This window comes from Lytechinus variegatus, chromosome 18, assembly GCF_018143015.1.
Source record: "Lytechinus variegatus isolate NC3 chromosome 18, Lvar_3.0, whole genome shotgun sequence".
In the NCBI taxonomy this organism is placed as follows: Eukaryota; Metazoa; Echinodermata; class Echinoidea; order Temnopleuroida; family Toxopneustidae; genus Lytechinus; species Lytechinus variegatus.
In genome coordinates, this window is record NC_054757.1 from 19,924,600 (window position 1) to 19,942,664 (window position 18,065).

General features: G+C 37.8%; 1 protein-coding gene across 1 annotated transcript in view; it reads left to right on the forward strand.

Annotated features, from left to right (window-relative positions):
* Window positions 1-3,850: 3,850 nt before the first annotated feature.
* LOC121431863 (sushi domain-containing protein 2-like) overlaps window positions 3,851-18,065 on the forward strand; it is a 33,299-nt gene continuing 19,084 nt past the window's right edge. The window contains 4 exon segments of the mRNA XM_041629635.1: window positions 3,851-4,016; window positions 11,574-11,701; window positions 13,824-14,123; window positions 17,484-17,621. Coding sequence (XP_041485569.1) covers window positions 3,935-4,016; window positions 11,574-11,701; window positions 13,824-14,123; window positions 17,484-17,621 — 648 coding nt within the window. The 5' untranslated portion in view covers window positions 3,851-3,934.

The window sequence follows — 18,065 nt, forward strand, 5'->3', positions numbered from 1 at the left end:
AAGGCATAATGTGGTTACTATTGTTTTCCTTTTACGAAACAGAAAATTGAACAGAGCCGATCTCCCTTTTCATTTACCCCGCTTTTTAAAATGATTTTTCTGCCCCAGATAATTGGAGGCTGTCCTCTGCGTTAACAGTCAACAAGGGTCGGATCTTTGGACACAAACACCACTTATTACAATAGGTTAAGATCATAGAGGAGTTCCCCCTGACCCGTACCTTAAATGACGTCATTCATAGAAATAAATTCATATAAAATCAATGAAGCAGCTCTGAGGACTTTTCATTACACAAATATGAGTTGCTGCTTCAGATAAGCCCAGTTAACAGTGGTTAAGTAGTATCATTTGATCATTTGATTTTTTTTATGGGGACTTTATTAAATGCCAAATAATCCCAATCGTGTTGCTACAGTTAAGTTTCAGAGTAGTCCGGGTTTTAGGCCCCCTACTGAGAAAAAGAGCTTAAAATTATCATCATATTCCCATAAAAGATATTTAATGAACTACATGTATTAATGACAAATGTAATTGTTTCATTATTAGCACTTATTCTTAGTGATTTATGAATTCTCATTCTTAACACGAGCGTATGGGTAATTGCTTACTGGTGCGTTACCCTTAGGTGACAGCATTAAAAATCCGGTCATTTTACCATAAAATTATAATATAAATATTTAATGCATATCATTCACCCTGATTCTCGGTTCACGCGCGTAAAACATTTCCCATAGACTTGTGTGTTAAAATGGCAGTGTCAAAAATTTCATAAGAAAATAAAGTTGAAAGTAGAAGGTCGAATGTTTACTGCCAGTGGATAGAATATATATCAGACATTCCTTATCTGACCAGAAAAGGGTACCTTAGCCAGCTCAATATAAAAATAAATCGGCATTGATGAAGACATCTCCTCACGGGGATGAAATTCATCACCCGAAACGGTGAAGTAGCCCTATTTTATTTCCGCCAGCTCAAAATAGTTCCAACGTCATCAATATTTCCTCCCAATTTGGGCAAATGAAGTTCAGTTACTCTCCCTATATATGTTAGATGGCCAATTATATTTATACAGTTTTGTCAATAAGTAATGTCAAATTAAAAAATACTAATGGAGCACCTCTGGCAGTCTCGCATTACGCGATTCAAAATGACAACGTTGTTGACAATTTTTCACCACGTCGGTTAAAAAAAACCCGAGTAAATTGGCACCAACTGGATCATATACGTGATCTATAACGAAAGGAGTGAACCACAGTAGACCGACATGACTCTCCTTCAATAATTCTCATTCTGAATTTCCCGAATATGATTGTTGGTCTTTTAGAATTGACAAATTGTTAATTTTCCTGGCATTGTTACGCTGTTTATGTTATTAATGCATCCCGGGGGCCACTTACATTGACGAGTGGATACCATGCGCGACCAAAAAACACGTAAAAGGATGTCTTTTTCACGATAGGGCACGTTACGTACGTAACGTGATAAGGGTGTCAAAAACACAAAAATAATGAAAAAAGGGTATCTATTTCGCTAGGAAAATTACGTGTTTAGGGTCGAATTTGCGGGGATGATAAAACAAAATTAAAATGGTTTATCTGTTTATAAAGAATGTCCTTTTTTGCCCCAACACTTCGTGTTTAGGGTCTGATTTGCGCGAGGTGTAGAAGGTGGGGTCATACTAAACCAAATAAGGTAAAGCCGAAGGATAACAATAAAACATTCCTGTACTTGTTTAGGGGTTCATTTCAGGGAATATTTGCCAAGAGTATCGTTTTGTTTCCAATACTTGTTAAGGGTAGGGTTTTACACGCCAATACTTGTTAAGGGGTGCATTTTCGGAATATGGAAATAACGTGTTTAGGGTTCTTTTCGAGACCCCATGGTCGCGCATGGTATCCGCTTGTGAATGGAAGTGCCCCCCCCCCGGGTAATGCATAAGGACTGATTTATTTTTCCTTATCCTTGCCCCCCCCCCCCCTCTCTCTCTCTCACTTCTTCATCTATATTCTCAACCTTTTTTTCTTCTTTTCTATCTTATTATATTCGATACCCTCTCTACCCATCAGTCATTGTTTTCTAATTCTCCCCATCGTAATCTTTCTTCAAGCTCCCATTTGCCCCCAAGTTTTTTCTTTATAAGGTCAAGTCCACCCAAGAAAAATGTTGATTTGAATCACTAGAAAAAAATCAAACAAGAACAACGTTGGAAATTTCATCAAAACCGGATGTAAAATAAGAAAGTTATGACATTTTAAAGTTTTGCTTATTTTTCACAAAACAATTATATGCACAACTCGGCAACACGCATATGAGAGAGTCGATGAAGTCCCTAACTATTTCTTTTGAATTTTACTGTTTGAATTATACAATATTTCCATTTTTACAGATTTGACAATAAGCACTAGCTTTACAGGCCCATTAAATGTTAGAACAATGGTAATTCCCCATGTTCATGGAGGAAGAAAACTTTTTTCTGTTTTTATTGGTTTTCATAAAATAACAGTAACAAACAATATAGGCTGACAATAAGTTCAAGGCTATTTAAACACATTTGGAGGAAGAAAACTTGTTTCACCTTCCAACCAAGAGAAAATTAAAATATTTTATATATCATATAATAGATTACGAAAGAAATAGTGAGTAAGTGACGTCATCAGTCCCCTCATTTGCATACCAACCAGGGTGTGCATATAACTGGTTTGTGAAATTTAGCAAAACTTTAAAATGTCATAACTTTCCTATTTTACATCCGATTTTGATGAAATTTTCAGTGTTATGCTTCTTGGATTTTTCTCCATTTGTTCAAATCAACAGTTTGTTGAGGTGGAGTTTTCCTTTAAGATATGGGTACTCAATTCCAACCTTTCTTGCTTCAAAGTTCTGTGTATGCCAGACTGTTAACAGATAACTAAAATTTACCGAAGACTGGGGTAATCTTTCTGCCCTGGGGCAGAGTGTGGACTTACCATGATGACAGCATGTAAGCAAATCATGCATTTTTTAATAGCTTCAGTAGGCCTAATGTCTTGCCTGATTTGGAGAAATTATTCTTAGCAAAAGATTAATGGTCATTGTGTAACAGCTTAAAATAATTCAAAGCAATGCAGCTGTATGGCGTAAATGGGTTTTCAATCAGTCAACTTAACCCATTCCGGTCTACTGGGGATAGGATCCCAATAAATTCTGTATTGAAAGGAACAGGAAGAAATACTATAAACACGCAAAGGTAATGTCAAAATCGATCTTCCTTTTAATTAAATGGTTGTTTACAGGTGTATTTTTTTCTGATTCACACTGCAGAGTCGTCCGTTCATCGTTTTCTGTCTCTGGAGGGGTGAACTTCATTGTTTGTCTTTTTTCATCAATAGAAGCGAAACACCAAGAGGGGGCCCTCCCTCTGTCCACATTACTGAAGTTATTTCATTAACAAGTTAACATCATTGAGAGGAGGGTTTACCTAAACATTTCACGTCGTGAAAGGAATATTGCCATGTTGGGCATGTTGCTAGGATTTGACAAGTCATCATGCGATAAATTGCCTTCTGAATTAATTTTGGGTTTCCCCCTTGCCATCCCCCTGTGCAATGTTGTATTTTTTTACTATTGTTCGGTGGTTCCAGGTCTGCTGGGGTTCGTTTTTTATTGTTAACAACAAGCACTGGGAAGCGGTAATCAAACAATAAAAGTAGTGCGCTGAGTACAAAGAAAAAAAAAATAAAGAAAATGAAGAAAGAAAGGCAAAAAGAACAAACAAGAGCAAATGACGATGACATCATAGACCGGTTAAGGACAACATCATTTTTCAATGCAAGGATTGTCACTTAGGCTATACATGAAGGTCGTCAGGAAGATCATTTATGGTTATCGTAAATTCATAATTACATCTGATATTATAATACTTGACGATTTGATAGATTTCATTCTTAAATTCAAGATGAACAGAAAGGGGAAGCTTTTTCTTCGCTTCGCCATTTTGATACTTTCCATGGATCTTCAGACAGCAGATGCAAGTTCTGGTATGTTATATTATTAACCTATGATCTAATTTTTCCATCAAAGAACAGTAGATTTCATGATCAGAGAATGCTACGCCTGCAACCTGACTCACACTTCAAGAGCATGAAGAGCGGGAACTGATAGTTTGATACATATTCCAAGTACCTGGCATTTGTGGGGATAGCTTCTTCTCACATGCCGTAGTTCTGTTGTAGTATTAACTTGCACCCTTTAAAGTCTACTTTGAAACCCATAAACGTATTGCCCTTTAAAACTAAATTCAATACCTATAAAAATAAATGAATGAATGAATTTGAAATAAATGAAATGTTGTATACTGTAAATGAAATATTATAAACGTCTTAATGTTTTTAAGGTTTGTCATTGGTCTGATTTGAGTTGCTGCATAAAGTTTTCATTTTATTTTCCTCTTTGGTTAGTACCAATTAATCGGTCGGGTGGAATTGACTTTTATTCATTCAATTAATTCACACTCACACACACACACACACACCCTCACACACACACACACACACACACACACACACATATATATATATATATATATATATATATATATATATATATATATATGTATATATATATATACATACAGAAGCATCTTCTACTTTTTTATTCAAATTGGGTATCATCGCCTATATTAGGCTAGTTTGGTAGCCGAATCGGTCCGCCCGGCTCGCCGTCCGGCATGGCAGTACTTGCGCTGGAAGCTCCGGAAGCGGCCACAATCATGTTCACGAACATGACTTCAGGTCAGATGACTTGAGGTGTCCTTGCTTGAGGTTAACTGTTAGGTGTGCAATTGAATTTCCATTGCTGATATATGCATATATGAAATAGACAAAGAGGTAATGCATTGCAGTTCCAACAAAGTTTATTTCCAAGTATTATCCAAATTTTTGACGCAAACCTCACGTTTTTGTCAGGGATACAAAGTTCACAGTGACAAGATGTTGAAATAATAGATGCATTAATGATTATGGCAGTTACAGAAACGCGCAGGTTTAAACCATCACCATCATAATGCTATTTTTTTTAGTTTTCATCAATCATTATGAAAGTTCAACTGCTTTCCATCTCCGAATCATGAAAATTTAATCAATTTTCCCCTACATATCTTTCAATAATTCAAATAATAAATATAAAATTGCACTTATATTATATGCTAATATGCTTACCACTTTATTTTCAGAAACCCCTAAGCAGCATTTTCACTGGTTTTACTGGCACTATAGATCCATGAGCATTTCCTTTCAAGGAATACATATCTGCAAATTTACCTCACCTTCGTCATGTTTGTAGAGATTTTCTCTTTTTCTATCGTATACGTTTATATATTTTAAATGTCTATTCCTACAGTGCATTTAGTTCAAGAATAGACGAATAACGATTTTAGAAATCACATTTTCACACATAACGATTTAAAAAATAACGAATTTAGAAATCACATCCGTGTTCCTAAATTGAAATATGAGTTTTCTCGGTCCACAATTATTTTCACTGGTCCAAAGCTATGGAACTGTTTAGATTCTGATATGAAGAGTTGCCCTACATTGTCTAGGTTTAAGAAGATGTACATATATAATCTAATTAATTATTATACTCCCTGATTTTACTTCTATCTTTAATATTTGAATAACTTTATTGCTTTATGTTTGTTTATTTGCTTGTTTGTTTATGATCAGTCATATGTTATCTTTATATGTTGGGGACAAGCCTTTGATAGGCCCCAGGCCTTTGTTTGTTCCTCCACTTTTTAATATTCTGTTAATGTTCCGTACTTGTTTATCCTTTTGTTTTTGTACCAAGTAAGTCTATGTATTGTATTATTCATTGTTCTTTGAATCACTTTTTGCAATTTTGATGTTATTTTTATTGAATTGTGGAAATAAAATGAATTGAATTGAAAACTAATACAAATAGTTTAGAAAGAGCGTTAACAAAAAAAAACGCCTTAAAAACTAAGAATAGAAAATAAAATTATGAAAAATAACAATAGAACGTTTCTGGAATGGTATGATTGACTGCCTGGCCTTCCACAAGAATCATTACAGAATACACCCCAAAATAATCATATAAGGTCATTAATCGTTTCATAACAAAATTTCTTCAACACGTTAATTTTTTTTTCAGAAACCAAATCCAATTTTTCTGTTTTCAATATCTACATGCAAAAATGATTTCCATTTTAATTTGAACTTTCTCTCACAATAGAAATATTTCCGCCTCTCCTATTGGCAAATCCTGGATCCGAAACTATCAATGGTTCCCTATTTTATAATTCATAATTCCCTCGTACCTGCGCATGGACCATCGACCAGAGAACATGATTATTTCATGCAGAATTACCGTGTTCAAGAAGTGATGCATCTTTAAAAAGAAGAGAAAACACGTTTTCAAAGATTTGTAAAAAATATTATTTATGAATTGATACAATAACTTGTAGTGACCATACTATTTTTTTAATGTTACTGCTTGATTCGTCACTTTTTATCACCATACGTTCGTTTTGGGTATGTGGTGAAATTACGTCACAGACCGTGAAACCACATTACTTTTTAGGTCACGTGGTTTGATATCATTCCACAAAGTAAAAAATAGTCCTCTTTTTTATCATAATCTTGTATAATAATAATAGTAATCTTGTATAATAATAATAATATAGGGTATTGATATTGTGCACATATCCACCTTGATAGGTGCTCAAGGCGCTCCTATATTACCCGGCTAAGCTATAGGCGTTCATAGCGCACACAGCTTTTTAAGGAATTACTTCCTACCGGTACCCATTTACCTCACCTGGGTTAAGTGCAGCACATTGTGGATCAGTTTCTTGCTGAAGGAAATTACGCCATGGCTGGGATTCGAAGCCACGACCCTCTGTTTCAAAGTCCGAAGACTAATCCACTGGGCCACAACGCTCCACATGGTTACATAGTATAGTTATTGTTATCGGAATCATATCAAAGAATATAAATATTGTGACGGAACCGCTGGGCGGCGGCGTGGGTTCGGTCCGCCGGCAGCTCGCTCTTGTCAGGATGCCTGCCGCCGGCGGGTGTGTCGCCACGTCGATTTCCAAACTTTTAGTCGTGGATCCGTTTGGCAGAGATATACTGCCGCAGTTGACACTTGCACACGCCTCGATCCTGTCAGTACCACAACCAGGCAACCTCCAGACGGCTACACTCTTTGTTGTCAGCTCCAACAGCTCACCCGACCATATGCATCTGATTCCTGTAGTTAAGCTCCTACGACCATATGCATCTGATTCCTGTAGTTAGGCTCTCTCGACCATAGGTATGGGTTTCTCTGTAGTTAAACTCCTACGACCATACCCATGGACTCTGTTAATTTCCTCCGTCGTCTGCTCACGACCAGCTACTACGTCTGTTCAGTACAGCAACCACGTCTGAATTCCGTACTGCAACCACGTCTGTTCAGTACGCGACCACGTCTGATACCGTACTGCAACAACGTCTGTTCAGTACTGCAACCACGTCTGTTCAGTACCACGACCACGTCTGAGTCCGTACTGCAACCACTGACATCTGTTCAGTACTGCAACCACGTCTGTTCAGTACCACGACCACGTCTGAGTCCGTACTGCAACCACTGACATCTGTTCAGTACTGCAACCAAGCACGTCTGATTCCGTACTGCAACCACGTCTGTTCAGTACCGCAACCTCGTCTGTTACCGTACTGCAACCAGGGACCTCTGTTCAGTACCGGAAACGACGTCTGGTTCTTCGACCATATGTATGGGTCCTTCTGCAGTCAGGTTCCCACGACCACACCCATTGGCTCTGCTCTACTTGTAGTTTTCCCGTTGTCTGCTCCGGACCTCCGACCGTCTGCTTTCAGACCAGCAACCATCCGCTTCAGACCAACCCGTCTGCTCCGGACCACCAGCCGTCTGCTCCAGACTCCGAACCGTCCGCTTCCAGACCAACCAGACTACCAAAAGAGCAAGCCCTGGTATAGTCTCTTGCTGGCGTGCAAAAGACCCAACATACAAGGAAATCTAACCACAGTCGTCGCCTAGGATTCTAGGTTTCCCCGTGGAAAGACATGCGAACGATCATATAAATCATTTCGATCGCATCCACCAACTTTATTTATTGGATAGCGAATCCAAATCGATCTGCATACTTTACGTGCAATGCACCCCGCGGGCGCCGTATTTCAACAGATCATCGGCAGAACCTCACGAGTACACCAACTTACTGTACTTATGCATTAATTATACAATATCTGTTATAGTTAACCTCCGTTACAATCTTAAAACAGCTATAACTTTGGTCTCCAAAACCGGATATGCATGAATGACATATCAAATTAAAGCATTCATTTAGATCAAGCTAGTGATAACCATAATAATCAGTTAAACATCTCCAGGAAATTGTTATTCCACAAAAACGGTTCAAAACATGCATAACTTTCAATGTCTCATCTACGTCATTATTACCGTAGAAACATGCATGTAATATCGCCAGCTACGACAAAATCATTATAAATCAACCAAATATAATTTTCTAACACGAAATAAAACCCATTTCGTGACAATATACTCTCATGCATTTGCATAAATATGTCAATTAAGTTTGTATCCTCAAGTAAAATAGATTTCCAATATGACGTCATGAATGTTTATTGCGTAGCTTTATCAGGCAAGTCTTTGTAGCTGGGTAGCAACCTTATCCCATGTACAACCATTAAACAAAATCGTCAAGACTCGTAGTTTTGGAAAGCTGGAAAGCTACACAGTTTCATATTCTGATCAGTGAGTCAAGGCATAAACCTCCAAGGCCAAGGCTTCAATACCCAAGCCTGAGGCCAAGGCATGGAAACCCAAGGCCAAGGCCAGGTCATTTCAAACTTTAATAGGTGATAGCAAGCAAACTGAGCGAGCAAAAATTTTGTACATGAAAACAAAAATAATTTCATGGTAGATTTAGACATTATATTAAAATAATAATATAGTTACCTTTGTACATATAATAATTATACTTATTAATATCAGTTTTATTATTAAATTATTATAATTATAATTTATTATTTTTCATGTGATTTACATTGCAATAATTATTATTACCACGGTCATCTGACCCTGGCATGCCCATTCTCAACGTATGTCTTTCTCCACTCCCTGGGACAGGGGCGGCAGAACGTATTTTTGTTTGGGGGGTCAAAGCCAAAAAGGGCATTTATATCTCAAAATTGGCATTTGGTGCAAACAGATATTTTCAAAATGAGATTATCAACTACGTGAAGTAGTTGTGTATTTTGTGGAAATTAAGTTGACCAAAGCCTTTTTAGTGATTTCTCATTGATAAGATAGATATTTTGATTTAGTGGTTAAAAAATATCAATTTTGAAGTAAAAAAATACGATGTTTGGTCCATTACAGTGCTAATCACTTTTAAAAGGGGCATCCTTTCGAGATGTTGCCAGCACAAATCATAAGCAAAAACTTTTTGACATTGAGACATGAAAATTAAATATTCCGGGCTGTTTTTGTAATCATGAAAAAGATGTGTATCTAACTAAAGAATTAAGAGCGAGCTGAAATTTTTAATATACTGACAGGTCTGCAAAGTAAGCAGTTAAGGACTGCATTTAGCATGTTTAGTGACTCATAAAGATGATACATAACTCACCGATCAAATAATGCGAGCGCAGAGCGCGAGCTCAAAAATTTGTGATATTCCAATCTGAAAATTGGACATTCTAAACATATTTTTTTTGTAAACAGGAACATATTGAGTACCTTACATGTACAATAATTGATGCAAGTGCAAAACGCGAACCAAAAATTTGTGATATTCTAACCTGAAAATTCTAAACATTTTTGTAATCATGAATAGGATCAATACTGAACTAAACAATAAATGATGCAAGCGCGATCCAAAATTTGGCGATTGCCGAACCTAAAATTTATAATTCACTATTAAAAAAAGGTATTTCATTTTAAAAGGGCATATTTCATTTGGAAAAAAGAGCATTTTCGATTTTGGAAAAGGGGCATTTTTTCCTACATGATTTTTTCGGGGGGGGGGGGCAAGAGAGCACAAGTTGAAATTTTCAACTGCTGACCTGAAAATGGGTCACTTTTAGGACTCGTGTCCGTTTTCATGTTTTTTGCTCACAACCCCTTTTTAAATTTCAATTTCAATTTTTATTTTTTGTATCTTCTACGCTTATTTTACCTCAAAAACTGGAATAAAGAATACTAACAAAATAAAGTTATACTCCCTCTTTCTCACCTCTTTACAAATATTAGACCCCCCCTCAAAAAAGAGAGAGAAGTTCCACCACCAAGAATAAACTTAGAAAAGGAAAAAAGGAAAGGTAAAGGAGTAAATGTGATATTATTTTTTTAACATGTTGTCACAATCTATCACAAAAATTAGCTTTTCTTATAGTAAGAGGGTAAAAAAATATTGCTCGCTCGCTCGCTCACTTCAATCGCTTTAAACTTTTTTGGCAGAAATTTTGCTCTATATATATGCCATGCTTGGCCCCTCAAAACTTGTGGTTCATCATGCCATTGACATATTACCTATTTGGATATGAAAAAAATTGAATATTGTGTTCAAGTTTACCAAATCTTTTCAGAATATCATTAAGACTTAAAACATTCTTCTTGGCCAAAAGAATATAATACAAGGAAAGTCCTTGTTATTATTCTTTATGAAAATTGTTGTCAAAATTAGCTGTCAGATCTGTCAGAATTATTCCTGTCATCAAATCACTGTATTCTTTATCATCATTAGTCATGATTACAACACGTTACCAAGAAATAATGCTATTTTTCAGCATTACTGTTTTCTTTGTCACATACATGAATATGATGATAATTCTGGATGTTGGTGATAATCACAATTTATGGCACTGCTAGTACACTTACTACTGCTGACTGGAGGTAGTGCCGTTGAATATACAGAACAATTACTAATAACATAGTAACATTTATAATTACTTATATAAAAACAAATGAAAGTACAAAAAACAAAATGCCTTGAAAAAGCCTTGAAAATGCCTTGAAATTTCAAGGCTCGAAATCCTCAAGGCCAAGGCTTTGAAAAAGTAGGCCTTAAGGCGCCTTAAGGCCAAGGCCGAGCATCAAGCCACTACAACACTGATTCTGATGTGTGTTTGCAGTTAACTATTCATCAGCCTCTGAGACCGTTATTTTCAGGCTGCTGGCCATGCGCGTAGCTGACCAGGAGACCTGTGCAATTACTAAATTAGGGAGTTTCGGTCTCTGTTTATTATAAATAGTAAACAGAATATGCACATCAATTTTTTACTGCCTGATCTGCACCCTCTGTCGTTCTTCTCTTTCGCCCCTGGTGTGTTAATTGGTGTGGGTTAACTGGCCCCATCAAAAACTATTATTATCATAAATGGCTTCGAAAGTACGGAGCAACCTATCACTCCTTTAGCGAAATGGACGCGTCGCTAGGAAAGATAACTACATCCAGCTTTCATCGAAAAGATAGTTTGCAAACGGTAATCTTTCACCCTTTATATTGTCTTACTTTCTTTCAGATCTCTTCTTTCCATTTGGACTAAGTGAAGGAGATGATTTCCTACCTGCAAATGATGATGGTTCCACGGCCGAGCTTCCGATCACCGTCGTTTTTCCCTTCTTTGATCATGATTATACCAGTTTGTTTGTATGTAACTAATACATATACGGAAAATGAGTGACATCGACTTGTTGAGGTGACGATCAACCACAGTAACATTATTATTTCGACAGGCGAGATAAGTTATCTCGTCAAGACGATATACGAAAAGTTAGATATCTACATTTCCACAAGTCGATGGCACTTAAAGCTTCCTCACTAATAAGTTAAGAATTATAGTAGGAATACATCGTACCCCCTCCATGCGTTTAATCTGCGGCAAATGCCCACATGGGTCCGCACGATCTACCCCCTGGACATCTACCCCCCGGACATCTACCCCCCGGACATCCACCCCCTTAGGACAAGTACCCCCTAGAAGTACCCTCTAGGACATCTACCCCCGGACATCTACCCCCCCGGACAACTACCCCCCGGACATCTACCCCCCGGACACCTACCCCGGACAACTACCCCCGGACATCCACCCCCGGACATCTACCCCCTGGACATCCACCCCCTTAGGACAAGTACCCCTAGGACAAGTACCCTCTAGGACATCTACCCCCCGGACATCTACCCCCTCATCTTTAAATTGATTTTGAATTGATAAGATATATATTTTTGCTCGTCTGTGAGCGATTATAACGAACGAGCAATTTGACAAAAAAAATGACAGGGGGTAAATGTCCGGGGGGTGGATGTCTGGTGGGTGGATGTCCGGGGGGTGGATGTCCGGGGGGTAGATGTCCGGGGGGTGGATGTCGGGGGGTAGATGTCCTAGAGGGTACTTGTCCTAAGGGGGTGGAAGTCCGGGGGGTGGATGTCCGGGGGGTAGATGTCCGGATACGGTCCGTACTTATCATTGAACACCAGCATGAGGAGGGACACACAGGATGACTCCACCGAATGCTGTGTGTATGGCGCGCCATTTGTCCCATAAAAGCGGAAAACTCACTAGGTCTTTAACCGATTAAGTCAATTGCTAAAAACATTTGATAAAAGGGTTCTTTCCAATAAACTCAGTTTTCACTTGGAAAAAATGTTTTCGATTTACTTCGAGTCAGAAAATAGTTTTTTTGAGCAATGAACTAAGTTTTTCGATTTTGACAATGATCCCTTTTAATAAATCCCTTTATCTTCACCATAAAGAACTCGGGGGGGTTCCTCTATCCCCCCCCCTGCTTCAAGTGCCCTTTGATCTAAACACAACGATCCCCCTTTTCAAAAATCCTTACCTGTACCCCCCGTAAATCTGTGACTGCACAACCGAACAAGTGAATAACATGATTATCGAACATAAAATAAGTTTTTCGAATTCAATAAACTAACTTTTTCAAATTCGATGAAAACTTAGTTTATTGAAGAAGATAAACTAAAATTTTCACCTATTTGATTAACTCTCTTTACTAAGCGAAAATTTCGTTTATCGTCATAAACTATATTTTTCACATTTTCAAATGGAAAACTAATATCACGGGAAAACCAAGTTTTCACCAATTCTCTGGGCGAGAAACTTAGTTTATCGCAGATAAACTTAGTTTTCGTATGATAAATTAACTAGGCTTTTTATGAAGAACTTTTTTCGGTGAAAAAGCGATTTTTTTTTCCTCTCGATAAACTTAGTTTATCAGCGACAGACTGACTTTATCACCCTTCTGTGATAAAGGGCGCGGCATATACGTGAGTGCAATGATTTTTCTCCCAACTTCCCCGCAGATCACAAGAACAGGGATGCGTGGTGTGTTGTGACTGTTCGAACATAGGACGTGCTGCGATAGGTTGTGACTAAAGACGGTGCCCTCCTCCCCTAATATTATTCCCGTCGATATAAAAAATGGATAGGGCAACAACTATTTTCGAACACCTTTCCCTCACCATCGACCAACTAGTCACGGCCTGATCCGTGTCCAGACCTCGGCCATCATCAAACCTCGAAGATACCAGCCCTTATCTCTAAGACATCTGTGCCATACCAGGGTGTCATTATCCAAAAATCCCGTGATTCCAACTTTTTATCATAATGAGAACCATCATACAATAAATATATATATATAATTATATTGATTATTTCACAGCAAGGCAGTTACCTGATTTACACCTTCACCCTTGACATTGCTGAAATCAAGTCACAGTCGTATTTTTTTATTCATGTTTAATAATGATGCAGGTAAACAACAATGGTGCAATCTCCTTCTTGGGAAGCGTTTCTCAATTCACTTCCAATGCGTTCCCAGTTGCGGATGGCCGACCACTACTGACACCATTCTGGGCAGATGTCGACACAAGGCTTGGTGGGAATTTAACGTTTCGTGAAGTCTTACGATTCTCCCAGAGCGATGGCATATTCATCGAAGCCGATGATATCATAAGAGCAAACTTTATTGAAATGAGAGGCTTTCGTTCGTCATGGTTGTACACCGCAACCTGGGACAAAGTGCCTTTCTTCGGTGCTTTTAATAACTCAATTGTGAGTACCTTTATTCAGAAAAACGTTTTGCGCCGTTTTTAACATATTTTCATTTTGAGCGATTTTACCCACCATTTTAAAAGTTTGCTTTGTTGACTAAGAGGAACCACCCACGCCACTACAAGATTGCAAGGGTATTTCGAAATGTATTAACATGAAGAATAATTGGAGAGCATTTCGTGCATTCATTGCAGTGGCGGACCGTGACCCGAAGGAGACAAATGATTGGAGGGCCTCTTTGTGAACAATGCTGTGCCCCTCCAATGCTTTTGTATCCTCCGAGTCACGGTCCGCCACTTCATTGGACTGATAGCCCAGTCATTTTAGCCCAAATTTTGACCAAACTTGGAACAAATTGCAACAGAATTTTTTTTATCACAATGCATTTCTGTAAGGTCCCTAGTACAACATACTAAAAGTCCCAAACTTTCCGAATAGGGGAAAGGCATCTAATTTGCATAAATACAAGATGGCTGCCAAAATTAATTGATATGCCTTATCCTTAATATTTTTTGTACAGATAATGGAAAAATCTTGAAATGAATACGCAATTCACTATGATTAAGATATCATAAATCGGTTGCAATCGTTTCCGGGACTGTCCGGTTCATATTTTTCGAAAAATGTTTTTTCGGTCAAAAATTTGCATGTGCATTGAAATCTTTCTGTTTTAACATTAGCATCAACAACTAATGTAAAATATCAGCATTCGACAAGAAAGGGGATATATCAACGAAAAAATTGATATGCTTCGTAACAGTATTAATGTCTTAACTTGCTTAGATTAAGGGCAAATATATCCGAATGTATTATGCGATATTGCGATAAAGTGACACCAAAAACCAACCTCCGTGTCAAGTCACTCTTTTATATCGACTACAACGCGATCGCTTGGATGCCTTTGAAGATAGTACAATATACTAAATCGGTCTTGCCTCGCCTTTGTTGGTGTGACTAACACGCGTAAATACAATGACGTCTAGCGATACAAAGGTGTATATTACTTAAATTAATATGTGGGCAAAGGGCTTTTTCTTTATTTGAAAGTAACTTTTATGTTAATGAAATTTCTTAGAAAAAGTTAGAGGATGCATAATTGATCTGCATGCTGTATGGAATTACGTTCAAGAACATCACAGCATAGTCCCGCAATAGCTTGTCAAAGTTACCCCCTTATCCGTAGCTCAACTATTAAAAATATCGTGCTTTTTGGAGCCCCCAATGTGACAACGCGGTGTTTTGCTACAAAGAAAAAAACTTTTATTGTCTAGAAATCACTTGGAGGCAAAAGAGCAGGCTTTTCTCTTTGAGTTACACATAAAGAAGTGATGCCACATCAAAGCCTACCCTTTCAGGGGTCTTCTGAAGTCACCAACCCCTTTTTGTATTTTGCTCATTTCTTGGAAAATTCGCACAAATTTTAGCTCCATTGAGGCAATAGGCGTTTCCCCTTTGCAGTAAACCGATTTAATTGTTTTGTAAGCACTTGGGGATGGAAAAATAGATTTCTTCTATCAGCTAACTTTAAAGAAGTGCTGGCTCAGCAAAGTCTATCCCCTGCGGGGTTCGCTAAAGTCAATCACCCCTTTTCCATATTTTGCCAATTTATGGAAAAATCTATAAATCCGGAGCCCTCATTGAGGCAAAAAGATGTTTCTGCTACAGTGTAAGCCACTTTTGTTGTTTTAAAACCACTTGGAAACAAAAGAGTAGTCTTTTGTCTATGTGCTACGTATAAAGAAGTGCTGGCACATCAAAGCCTACATCCTTTAGGGAGCTGCTGAAATCACCCCACCCCTTAAGCGTATTTTACCCATTTCTTGTAAAATTTTGGAGCCCCAATGAGGTAAAAGGCGTTTCCCCCTTTGCAGTAGACCACTTTTATTCTTTGGAACCACTTGGAGATAACAAAATTAGATTTTCCTCCATCAGCTACATACAAAGAAGTGCTGGCACAGCAAACCCTACCTCTCAGGGGTTTGCCGAAGTCAACCATCCCTTTTCCATATTTTGCCTATTTATGGAAAAATCTATCAATTCGGAGCCCTCATTGATGCAAGAATGTTTTATATATATATATAGCAAACCACTTCATTGTTTCGTAACCACTTGGAGATTTAAAAAAATCCTTTATATCAGCTACATAAGAAGTTCTGGCTCAGCAAAGCCTACCCCCTCAGGGGTTCCCTAAGTCTCCCCACCCTTTTTGCCTATTTTCCCCTCCTTATTTTATTTATAATTTATGGGGAAAATCTGCCAATTTGGAGCCCCTATTAAGGCAAAACGTTGTTTTTGCTCTATAGCAAACTTCTTTCATTGTTTCGTAACCACTTGGAGATAAAAAAGTAGATTTTCCTCCATCAACTACAATAAAGAAGTGCTGGCTCAGCAAAGCCTATACCTCCCTTAGGGGTTCCCGAAGTCTCAAAATTGCAGTTTTTGACCCCCCCCCATTCGGGCAAAAGGCATTTCTGCTATATGGTTAAGTCACTTTTATTATTTGAAACTTAAAGATGAGTAGGTTTAGTCTATCAGCGCATCGACCCTTCCCTCTTCAGGGACTCCAAATTGACAGATTTTCCCATAAATTGGCAAAATACGGCGCATCGACCCCTTCCCTCTTCAGGGGCTCCAAATTGACAGATTTTTCCCATAAATTGGCAAAATACGGAAAAAAGTGCTACTTTGGTATACAGTTAAATAGCAGTATAATAGGATGTGGCAGGTCTAATAGCTATACATCTTATTTTTCTCTTGAACTTTGAGATCGAGCAAGCAGAAAAAGTCATTATTTTGGTGTACAATGTCACGTGACTATCATATGATAGTTTCCGTGCCTAGACCCTTTCATGTTAAACAATTAATACAGTCCAAACAGAATCGAATTTATGTATTTAATGTTAATAGTAACAATGTTCTTGTGGTATAAATCTTTGCTTACTGATATTTATGATACAGCGATAGTTTGAGGAAGTCAATGTTTATAGTATATCGAGGCCGGAATTGATATGATTTGTAATCGGGTCCTAGTACATAGTATACACTGGCGTCGTCTGCTACGTAAACTTAATGAGCGAATATGACAAAAATTAACCATTATGTTTATGCAAATTAGAACACTTTCCCCTATTCGGATTTTCTCGGACTTTCAGTATGGTCTTCTATGGACCTCAAAGAAACGTTCTGCATTGGAATAAATTCTGTTGCAATTTGTTCAAAGTGAAAATTTAAAATGACTGGACTATGAGCGGAATCTGTCTGCATGCTAAATCTCTATCAGGTCATCAGGCATAGTCGTGCGAAAACGCTCCTTAATTGTCGTAGAAAACGATTCACACTATAAATACTTTTTTTCTCCAGACAAATTCCTTTCAGGCTGTACTTGTCACTGATGGCCGCTACTCCTTCGTCATCTTTAACTACGGAGACATTAACTGGACCACTGGTACTGCAAGTGATGGTAACATCTTCTCTGGTCTCGGTGGCACCCCAGCTCAGGTACAAGGCTTTTTATTTTTCATCTTTCTAAATGTGTGGGCTTAGATATTTTTTTTAAAGTGTAATCAACCCGATATACAAAGTATTTCAATTTTAGCGTAAAATCTGCGTTGATTTTTTTTTATGACCGACTAAACCTCGAAGTTGACATATTTGCAGATGGTTATGTTGGCAATGTCGTAAAAAAATGAATATATATTTAACATTGAAATCTTGACCCCGATCTTGACCAAGATTAAGCTTTTGAATTGTCATCGTAACCTAGAAAAATATTTGGATCTATTTCATGAAACTTTGGCATAAGGGTAAATACAGGGCAAGACTTCCATAAGTCCCCTCCACTAAAATTTGAAAAAATATGGAGGTTTAACAAGAATTATCTAACATATATCTAAGATATTTAGGAAGGAAAAGTTCGATACATACCAAAGTATGGCTTTATTC